Source organism: Prenolepis imparis, unplaced genomic scaffold (genome assembly GCF_030444845.1).
Source record: "Prenolepis imparis isolate NDT839.2.m4 unplaced genomic scaffold, iyPreImpa1.0 SCAF_79, whole genome shotgun sequence".
NCBI classification, from domain to species: Eukaryota; Metazoa; Arthropoda; class Insecta; order Hymenoptera; family Formicidae; genus Prenolepis; species Prenolepis imparis.
The window spans coordinates 113,937-124,049 of NW_028141237.1; the positions used below are offsets into that span (position 1 = coordinate 113,937).

General features: G+C 27.0%; 1 protein-coding gene across 1 annotated transcript; it reads left to right on the forward strand.

The window, feature by feature from the left end:
- The first annotated feature begins 536 nt into the window (after positions 1–536).
- LOC145947430 (uncharacterized) lies at positions 537–3,014 on the forward strand. Its single transcript, XM_083057210.1, is given in 5 exon segments — positions 537–682; positions 894–1,059; positions 1,938–2,139; positions 2,756–2,793; positions 2,796–3,014. Coding segments are annotated over 5 exon segments (771 nt in total).
- The last annotated feature ends 7,099 nt before the right edge of the window (positions 3,015–10,113 follow it).

Consider the following 10,113-nt stretch of genomic DNA (forward strand, 5'->3'; position numbering starts at 1 on the left):
TAAAAATTTCAGGGAGTCTGTTCGCCGCTCGGATCTCCGCACTAGGTTTTCGCACCGTAATTTTCCCTTCTTCGACATATAAATTAATTTTGTTTATTAAATCGGTTCCTAAAATCAAGTCATATTGCAGCAATTCGTTCGGCACTACCGATAGGCTTGTTAAGAAATAGTCGTCATCAATTTTAATTTCAATGTCGAATTTTCCCTTAGTTTTAAAGTTCTGTGCGCCTATACCGCGAAACACAATTTCTCGATGGGTCAAATTCGGTGACCCTATATTTAAATATTGATCCTCGCGAATTAGTGACAAATCGCTGCCCGTATCAATTAACGCGACTAAATTCTCGTTATCAATTTTTACGTCTTTAAGATATTTACGCTCCGTTTTCGCAATATCACACGCACAATTAATAAATTTTAAATATATATTATTTTTCTCTTTATAATGTATATTATAAATATATATATATCATCTTTCTATATTTTTTAGGATAATTATTAATTTTACACATTTAAAATACCAAATTAATTTAAAAATGTCACAATATAATTTGAACGATTCAGACAGTCATATAACTGAAAATCATATGGATAAACTTATTGAAATTGACAATTTAAATCCAATTGAATTTTTAACACCAAGTGATGTACTTGAAAACGTACAAATGTATGATTCAACAGTGTAAGTAAAAAATCTTTTAGTATTGAAGAAAAGAATAAATAATTATTTTAATCAATTTTTATCATTTTTTGTATTTCTCGCATTATTTTTGCTTTTAAAATTTTAATAATAAATATTAATTTAAGATGTGTGTGTGCGTGTGCGTGCGCACGCGCGCACTTCTAATTTATTATTAATTATAGTATTAATTATATTAATTTAATTATATTAGCGAAATCGTTGGCTATGTCGATAATATTGAATCTCCACGTTGTGTGGGCTCACAACAGTATAAATTCTTCAAATTTTATTTGAACAACGGAAAAGGAAAGAGAATACAAATTGTCGCTTGGAACAATGATATTGATTATGTGGAGCCTCATGTACAAGTAAACACTGTATTTTTATTATTTCTTATTTTTTTATTTATTAAAGTTTTCGTGTAATATTTTTTGTTTTTCATGTTTTATCAATATACCCTTTATATAATATAAACAAACAATTAATAATAGATGAATATATGCATATATATACATATAAATACACACACACACACACACACATATCTGTATAATATTATAATTAATAAGTGTCTAAAATGAAAATCGTTACTAAGAAATTATTATAAATTAGTAGAAGAAAAAATTAAAATAAAGGAAATAAAAAATATATATACCCATACAGCACAAAATATTTCTAAAATCTTTTAAAAATTTTTCTTTTAAAAATATCTAAAAATATTAAGATTTAAAATAATTCCCGAAAATATTTTTTAAATTAATTTTTAATAATTTTTAAAAGTTTGCACTGTAAAATATTTTTTAAATATTTTGAAACAAGATTATAAAATAATAAATATATAGATTTAAACTAAATATTTCAAAAATATGTATCAAATATTTAAGAAAATATTATTTGAGCAATAAAAAAGAACATTTTAAAAAATATTTTTAAAAGTTTTTTAAAATATTTTAAAAAATGTTATCACAAGAAATTTTTAAAATATTACTAAAGAAATCATTTTAAAATATTTTTATGCAATACTTTCATAGAAATATTTAGAAATATTTTTTGAAAACATTCATAATATTTTGTGCTGTATGAGTATACACACACACAATATGTAATTTATGATAAAAGGTAAACTTTATAACATATATTATATTAAAATATAAAATATTTAATTTATAACTTGTAATTGTTTAAGAATTTATGTAAAATATATATATATATATAATTATATTTTTAATATTAAAATACATTTCATTAAAAATAGATTATTCATTTGGATGGTACTCAGGCACGTCCGCCAAAAATAGCTCAATTCAATAATGGTAACATGCCGTATGAGTTATTAATAAAATCCAATACTACAATTTCAAATCTTGGAAAATTTGAACCAATGGATACCATAAAAGATACCACACCTGAGAAAATTGAATTATCTGATGTTTTAAATGCTACAAAAAATCACATTAGTGAGTATTCTTTATATAATTTCTTTTCTTTTTTTATTAATATAATATTATAATATAAATATAATACAATCTTTTATATAATTTTTTAATCTACATACCTTTTTAAATTAATATATGTTATTAAAATTTGAAATATAATATAACAAATAAATATTTTCTCTTATATCAACTGTCTATATATCAGGCATTCAAATATTCATTGCAATTGCTCAAAATTATTTTTTAAACTATTCTTCCATAAACTTCAATTTTTTAGTGTTTTTAAATTTTGAATAATTGAAATTTATTTGCGAATATAGTTATAAAAAATTTAATAAATGAAAATAATTGATGTTTAGATGATATCAGAAACAAATTTATTCATTAAAAGTGGTTCAGATATTAAGGGACCCACGTAAATTTGAATTTAAATTATTAAAAGATTTAAAACATAGTATACTCGTATTTATATAAAATTAGAAATTTATTAAAAAGTAATAACATGATTATTGATAATATAATATAAAAAATTATTTATATCTTTTGGAACTTTATTGTATTTATTTAAAATAACACAATCTATTTTACATATAATTATTATTATTTTTGTTAATACATATTCGTTAAATATTTTTAGTACTGAGAGGATACGTAAAGACAAACTTTGCTGAAATATATAACAGTAACATGAATATAACAGTAACATGAATAAAATTATTGGATGTGGTGCAATAACTGATGGCACATACAAACTGGAAGTTCACGTAATAAACTTTAGTAACGATGATTATCTTCTACATGATATCAAGAAAGGTGATCACGTAGAAATCATTGGTATTATGCAAACTACAGGTAATAAACTGAACTATTCAATTTTTACTTATTTTATTGTTTAAATATTACAAAATCAATTTATATAAAACAGTAAGATCCACTTTAAGAGCTTTATTTAAAAAAAATGAAATTTTTAATCTTCAAATCTATGAAATATATTTTATAATAAAATATATAAAATTTTTACTTATAATCTATATATATAAGTGCCGTCCGTCTGTCTGTCTGTCTGTATGTACGCGAACTCCTTCCACATTTGTGGACCGATTTTTGTGAAACAGGTACCAAAATGTTGCAAATTTTTCGGGGGTGGCTGCTGTGGGGTTTATTTTAATTTTTAAAAAAATTTTTTTTTTTCTTAAAAAGGAGGGTATGTTTTCCTGAAAATAATTTTTTTACAGATTTTTACGCCATTTACGCCAATGTGTTTAGGGTGTTCCAAAACATTGTATGTGGGTGGTTGCGTGGGTTTTGCCCACCCATGCAACCACCCAAATAACCAACCAACGCACTTATACATTTGTTCACCGATTTTCAATAAATTCGTAAAAAAATTCAGCAAATTTTTCGGTGATGGCTACTATATATGTGATTTTTTTAACCCACCCTCGCAACCACCCACGCACCCACCTACGCACTCATACATTTGTTAACCGATTTTCAATAAATTGGTTCCAAAATTTCGCTAATTATTCGGGGATGGCTACTATATGTGATTTTTTTGGTTTTACACCTTCACCCACGCACCCACCCAAGCAATCACATATTTATTAACCAATGTTTTCGAAATTGGTAGTAAAATTTTCGATATTTTTAAGGGATGACCATTATGGTTATTTTAAAGTTTTGCCCACCCACGCAACCACCCACGCACCCACCTACGCAATCATATATTTTTTCATCTATTTGCATGAAATTGGTAACAAAATTTATCAAATTTTTCGGGGATGGCTATTATATGTGATTTTTTTTAACAAACCCTCGCAACCACCCACGCACCCACCCACGTACTAATACATTTGTTCGCTGATTTTCACGAAATTGGTGAACGATTCGAAATTGGTATTAAAATTTTCAAATTTTTAATTTTTTAAGTTTTGCTAACCCACGCAACCACCCACACACCCACCCACGCACTCATAAATTTGTTAACCGATTTTCACGAAATTGGTACCAAAATTTCGAAAATTATTCGGGGATGAATATTATATGTGATTTTTTTAGTTTTGTCTACTTACGCACCCACCCACGCATCCACACACGCATTCACACATTTATTAAACGATTTTCACTAAATTGGTACTAAAATTTCGCAAATTTTTCAAAGATGATTACTGTATGTGATTTTTTTTTAATTTTGTCTACATACGCACCCACCAACGCACCCACTCACGCATTTACAAATTTATTGACCGATTTTCAAGAAATTGGTAGCAAAATTTAGCAAATTTATTAGAGATGGCTACTATGTGGTTTTTTTTAATTTTACACCCCAACTCACCCACCCACGCATCTACTCACGCGCGTGCGCATTTAAAAAATGTTATTTTATGTTAAAAAACTTTGTAGTTATAAAAGAGAAACATATAATTTTAATAAAATCATCTTTTGGTAGTGGCGTGATTGTTAAATGGTGTTATTAAGTAAGAGCATTTATTTATTAATGTATTGTTTTTTTTAAATCGTAAAAATTTTTAAATTATTTTGTTCAGTGAGATTTTGCAAAAATCACCCCTTAGAGGTGATGAGTTTTATTTACATGTCATTTCAGAAATGACTATCTATCTATCTATATCTATATATATAAGTAGCTGGTTTCACATATTAAATGTCATCATTGATCAAACGAATACAAATCAATTTGAAAATACAATCATGGAAGAAAATAATATACCGAAAGAAATAGAAAAAGAAATTGAAGAATTTCTAAATGGTAAATATAAATAATAATTAATTTATTTAAATAAAATAATATATTTTTTTTAATTTGTTAATTGTTTGATTTAAATTAATATATTATCACATTAACATATAATCTAATATATTTTTTAATTAAAAAATTTCAGTAATTGAAGATGATCAAATAAATACAAATGAATTTGAAAATTCAATTGTGGAAGAAAATAATATACCGAAAGAAATAGAAAATGTTCTGATAAATAAAACAAATGGATTTGAAATTAAAAATATAACGATGAATCAATTAAATATATCAACAGAAATTGAAGAATTTCAAAATGGTAAAAATATAAACAATAATTAATTTATTTAAATAAAATATTTTTTTATAAATTTGTCAATCGTTTTATTTAAATTAATATTATTACATATATATAAAGATATAACCTAATCTATATATATAAATAAAAAATTTCAGTACTTGAAGATGGGCTAGATCATGTATTAATAATGCCATTAGAAGAATTTGAAAAACGAGAGGAGCTAAAGAAGGAGGAGTGTATGAAGAATGAATTTAAAGATAAATTTCAGAAAAAAAATAAAAAGCGGAAAGAAGATAATAATGACAATGATGAAAAAAAGGATAAACAAATTAAAAAAATATAATTTGGTATAAAATAATTATTTAAATTATTAAATATGTGTATTTTTTACATGTTTAGATATTTAATAAAAATTATATATTAAAAATTTTTATTTGTTAATTATTATTTAATAAAATTCGCTGCTTTTTAAATTTCTATACGCTAATTTAATTATTTTTTCAAAATTAATAGAATAAATATTACAACTTTTGTTTGAGATATGCCCAAATATAATATTAATAATTAAATTTTCTACAATTTGCAATATGGGATACGTAACAATAACAGTAATATTATATGTAAAAATTATAGTTTACAAAACTTAATTTAAAAAAATTAATAAACTAACATCATAAATAATAAAAATAACAAACAATAATAAAACTAAAAAACTAATAAATAAATAATAAAAAAAATAATATTTATAATATTAATAACAATAAAATATTTATTTAATAATCAATTAATAATAAAAAAATAATATTAATAATATTAATAATAATTTATTTATATAAATAAATAATTATTTATTTATGTAAATAAATTTTTGTTATGTTTTGTGGCGGGAGAGAGAGAGAGGAAGAAGGAGGCTAAAGGGAAAGAAGATATATATCTAACCTAACCATATTATCTCTTTCTCTCTTTCTCTCTTTCTCTCTCTCTCTCTCTCTCTCTCTCTCTCTCTCTCTCTCTCTCTCTCTATCTATCTATTTATCTCTCTCTGTCTCTCTTTGAAATTAAAATTTACTTACATTATGCTCACTGGTGTTGCACGCATTTTCGTTTATCTCTTTAGACATCTTGATTAATTAGAAGCCGATTTATACAATTATACGTAGTAATTAGAGATGTGTGACATTAACTACAAAGAACAGTTGAAAGAAATGTGGTACGCATAAAATAATAATATTGAAGATAAATGTTACTATAGCCAAGGCATACAAATTAAAGGTTTATTTACACGAATTGCAAACATATACAAAAACACATACACAAATTTTTCAAAAATTACTTCTTGATGTAATTTTGTAAAAATCACACCTTAGGGATGAGTTTCGATTTTTTAACGTGAGTCATTTAATAAATTTATCTATAATAAATTGCTGGTTTCAAATTAAATTACGTTAAATGTCATAATGGATAGGTCAAATAAAATAGAAAATGTTATAATAAATAAAATCCGCACAACAAAGAAGGAGTCGAAGGTGTAAAATTTTACGAGAAAGGAAATAGTAATAGACGAAGTTATAACGTTGAAGAGGGAGAGTGAAGGGAGAAACGGTAGATATTTTACATATTTATATATATAGAAATTTGTAATAATTGTGTTTAAATATTTGTAATTAATATTATTTAATAATTACACTTTTATTATATTTTTCTTATATGAAAAAAAGATTTCTAAGATATTAAAAATTCAATTATATAACAATTATATAAAAAAAATTTATATAAATTATATAAAAATCTATATTATAAAATTATATAAAATAGATATAGATAGATAGAAAAATATATAGAATTATATAAAAAGGTTGCTGTGCGCCTGTAAAAAAAGGCTGCTGTACGCCTATAAAAAAGGCTGCTGTGCGCCTGTAAAAAAAGGCTGCTGTGCCCCTGTAAAAAAAGGCTGCTGTGCGCCTATAAAAAAGGCTGCTGTGCGCCTATAATAAAAGGCTACAGTGCGCTTATAAAAAGAGGCTGCTGTGCGCCTATAAAAAGAGGCTGCTGTGCGCCTATAAAAAGAGGCTGATGTGCGCCTATAAAAAGAGGCTGCTGTGTGCCTATAAAAAAAGGCTGCTGTGTGCCTATATAAAGAATTAATATAAAACATAATAAGCACGAAAAAGAAAAGATTCATCAAGAAAATCGATGAACTAATGAATAAATAATTCTTGGTCATACAGAAAGACAAATAATATTTTATATATATAGAATAATATATATATGGTATAGATTATTACGGCACTTATATAGATATATATAGATAGATATAATTTTTTTATATAAAATTAGGCAATAACATATATTTGAGAACATATATATTCAAAAATTACTATTATACATATTTAAAAAATACTCTATTGTTATTTAACAATTCGTATAATATACCTACGTACGAGTATACGTCGTATACGGTACGACGTAGACAAGTATACCTCAAAAGAGAAAAGGCGGAAATTTGTATAAAGTGAGTCGCGAAAGCAAGCGCTTACGACAAATACGAATAATTGAGAGTTTTGAGGAAAGGTCTCAACGACTTGAAGCTAATGTTCAAAGAAATTCTCAGGAGAGGATCAATGAAAATGATAACGCAAGGTCTCAACGACTCGAAGCTGATGCTCAGAGACATGCACAGCAAAGGACCCACGAAAATGATGACGCAAAGTCTCAACGACTCGAAGCTGATGCCCAGAGACATGCTCAGCAGAGGGCCGACGAAAATGATGACGCAAGGTCTCAAGAACTTGAAGCTGATGCCCAGAGACATGCTCAAGGAAGACAAAAAGCTAAACAATTAAATCATTACATTGCGCTAATTGCCAAGGACCATGAAATAAATGTGCCAGTTTATACACTTGGCCAAATGAATGTAGAATGCCAATTTTGCAAATCGTTAAACTTTGCATGTGAAAAATCTAAAGATGGAAAATTTATATATTGTTGTCAAAAAGGCAAGCTTCAATTAAAGCCAATAATATGTCCTGATTTTCTTAAAAAATTATATAATGGAAATGATTATAAATCAAAAAATTTTATGAATAATATTCGTTCATATAACAGCGCTTTAGCTATGGCTTCAATGGGTGCGCCGGGAAATAGAAATCCATTGGATGTTGTGAACAATGCTCCTTATTGCTTAAAGATTCATGGGCAATATCATCATTTAACTTCAACAGCAATGCGCCCAGCGGATGGGCAAGCTTCGCGATTTGCACAGCTTTACTTTTTAGATACAGAAGAAGCTGTAAATCATAGAATGAATAACAAAGCTAATAAGGAGTGTGATTCAGAAATAATGAAAGAGTTGTCAAGTTTTACGGGTTCAATGCAATGAATTTGCAAAAACATTCAAGATGATGCGTCAGGTTGAACAAGATCTTAATCCGATAGGAAATAAAACCATAAATTTAATGTTGTCCTTTAGAAAAAATCCTCAACAAGATCAAAGAAGATACAATGCTTAAATCATATAATCCTAAATATCCAGGATTCAAAGTAACTCAAATGGATTATTATGCTCACCTGTTAGCACCAAGATTAGAATTTAGTCAATTTAAAAAGGCAGGCAAATTGAGATGTCAATTTATACTTGATGTCTATATGAAAACTGAAGCAAATAGGCTTAATTATATTAAATTAAATCAACCTCAATTAAGAGCAGAACTTTATTCGGGATTAATGGATCACCTAGATAATCGAGCACAAAATGAAGGAATTACAGCTGGTATATCTGTGATATTACCTTCTTCATTTATGGGCAGTCCAAGAAACATGCAAGAAAGATGCTATGTCTTTGGTAAGAAAGTTTGGTAAACCAGATATTTTTCTTACAATGACTTGCAATCCTCAATGCCCAGAAATTAAGGATAATCTTGATGGATGTTTAATAGAATTTCGACCAGATTTGGTCGCTAAAACATTTAACTTGGATGTCAAAGAGATTTTAAATGATCTAATTCATAATAAAATTTTTGGAAATATAATTGCTTATGCAGGTGTGATTGAATTTCAAAAAAGAGGACTTCCACATTTGCATTTACTTGCAATGTTGAGTGATGAAGATAAGCCCCGACTTCAAGAAGTTATTGACATGATGATATGGGCTGAAATCCTTGATGAAGAAAGATATTCAGAACTTAATTTAAAAATTTTGAAGCACATGATTCATGGTCCTTGTGGAGATTCCTCCCACAGATATCCTTGCACTGGAGACGATGGAAAATGTTCAAAAGGTTTTCCAAAAGAGTTTCGTGAAGAAACTAATGCTAATGTGAATGGATATCCTATGTATCAACGAAGGAATTTTGGTAAAAAATACATCGTTAGAGGCAAAGAAGTTGATAATCGATGGGTGGTGCCATATTCATCATATTTAATCATGAAATATGATCGACATATCAATTTGGAAATATGTTCATCGGTGAAGAGCGTAAAATACTTATATAAATATATTCATAAAGGATTTTACTGTGCTGCGATTGAAGTGCAAGCACGAGATGGCATAAGGCTAATTAAAATAGATGAAATTAAATCATTCCTGGATGCAAGATATATTAGTGCTCCAGAAGCAATGTGGAGACTGAACGGATACGATCTGTTTATGAGATCTCATACAGTAATCAGATTGGCAGTTCATTTGCCTAATCGTCAAATGGTTTATTTTCGAGCAGGAAATGAAGAGCAAGCTGCTCAGAGAGAGCTCACTCGAGATACTACGCTGACTGCATGGTTCAAATTAAATCAATCTGATGAAAATGCAGTGAATTTTATTTACACAAATATTCCTTATCATTATGTATATGATAAAAAAGAAACTAAGTGGAAGCCACGCAAAAAAGGTGGTGAAAAAATAATTTCAAGACTCTATACAGTAAGCATAAAAGATATTGAGAGA